General features: G+C 39.7%; 1 protein-coding gene across 1 annotated transcript; it reads left to right on the top strand.

Annotated features, from left to right (window-relative positions):
• Window positions 1-793: 793 nt before the first annotated feature.
• On the top strand, window positions 794-1,555 carry LOC102490928 (olfactory receptor 7A10-like; the record flags this gene model as incomplete). Its single annotated transcript, XM_006171113.1, has 1 exon — window positions 794-1,555. A coding segment is annotated over one exon (762 nt), but the record flags the coding sequence as incomplete, so codon positions are not given.
• Window positions 1,556-1,711: the final 156 nt, after the last annotated feature.

Here is a 1,711-nt window from a genome sequence, read left to right as displayed (position 1 = left end):
TGTCTCAATTTCCCTCTCTCTGTCTCTCTCCTTAATCACCACTCCACTGGGTGGCCCCATTTTTCTTTATAGTACCTGCAACCATTCAGTATGACTATTTCTTTTTTCTTACATTAAAAATAAATTGACATATAGTATTGTACATATTTATAGAGTACAATGTGATTTTTCAGTATAAGTATAAATACAATGCATGATGATTAAGTCAGGGCAATTAGCATAGCCATCATCTGGACTATTTCTTTGTTTATATTTGCTTTTACTAACTTGCAACTTTTTCTCTGTCATTAGAATTTGGAAACATTTTATTTTTAGCACTGTTCATTCACCACATAGACAGTTCCTGGATTATGATCATCACTCGATTTCAATTCCTCAAATTCATGAAAGAATTTATCTTTCAAATTTTTGAATACATGACCTCTTGTGAAATGCTGATAGCAGGATATGACTTCTGAATCAGAGATGGCACAGAGAAATTCTCTAAAGGGGCACATATCCATCTATAAAAGGTGAGAATGAGTGTCTTGACTATAGAATGGAAATAATGGAATCTCTGCCAGGCAAGTAATGTGTGCTTGTATCATGTTATCTTTCTCTTCTTTTAGAATGCACATCAACCACATGGAGCCAGGAAATGATACACGAATTTTTGAATTTCTTCTTCTGGGATTTTTCAGAGAAACCTGGACTGCAAGCTTTCCTCTTTGGAATATTCCTGTCCATGTACTTGGTGACCATGCTTGGAAACCTGCTCATCATCCTGGCCACCATCTCAGACTCCCACCTGCACACACCCATGTACTTCTTCCTTTCAAACCTGTCCTTTTTAGACATCTGTTTCACCTCCACCACCATCCCAAAGATGCTGGTGAACATCCAGATACAGAGCAAGGCTATCACCTATGCAGGCTGCATCACCCAGATGTTCTTTTACTTGCTTTTTTCAGTGTTGGACAACTTTCTCTTGACCGTGATGGCGTATGACAGGTTTGTGGCCATCTGTCACCCTCTGTACTACAGGGTCATCATGAACCCCTGGCTCTGTGGACTGCTGGTTCTGGCATCCTGGATTCTGAGTGCCCTACATTCCCTGTTACAAAGCTTAACAGTGTTGCAGCTGTCCTTCTGTTCACTTCCAGAAATCCCTCATTTTTTCTGCGAGCTTATACAAGTGGTTCACCTTGCCTGTTCTGACACTTTTCTTAATGACATGATGATGTATTTTGCATCTGTGCTGCTGGTTGGTGTTCTCCTTGCTGGTATTGTTTATTCTTATGGTAAGATAGTTTCCTCCATACGAGCAATGTCATCAGCTCAGGGGAAGTACAAAGCCTTTTCCACCTGTGCCTCTCATCTGTCTGTTGTCTCCTTATTTTATTGTACAAGTCTAGGTGTGTACCTTAGCTCTGCTGTGACCCATGACACACACTCAAGTGCAACAGCCTCGGTGATGTACAGCGTGATCACCCCCAAGCTGAATCCCTTCATCTACATTCTGAGGAATAAAGACATAAATGGGGCTCTGAGAAGATTCTTCACAAGAAAGCCATAAAAGGACCAGTTTTAAATGTTCTTTTTAAAAGAATCATTTCATTTTTTATATTATTTATTATTTTAACTTCTTCACTAGAAAGAGACAGAGGTAGAGAAAGAGGGAAAATGAGATAGTAAGCCATTAGGTCTGAGATTGGAACCATGGTAAGCCATA

The sequence above is a fragment of the Tupaia chinensis genome, unplaced genomic scaffold (genome assembly GCF_000334495.1).
Source record: "Tupaia chinensis unplaced genomic scaffold, TupChi_1.0 Scaffold149344_1, whole genome shotgun sequence".
Classification (NCBI taxonomy): Eukaryota; Metazoa; Chordata; class Mammalia; order Scandentia; family Tupaiidae; genus Tupaia; species Tupaia belangeri.
This window is presented reverse-complemented; position numbering and strand designations above follow the sequence as displayed.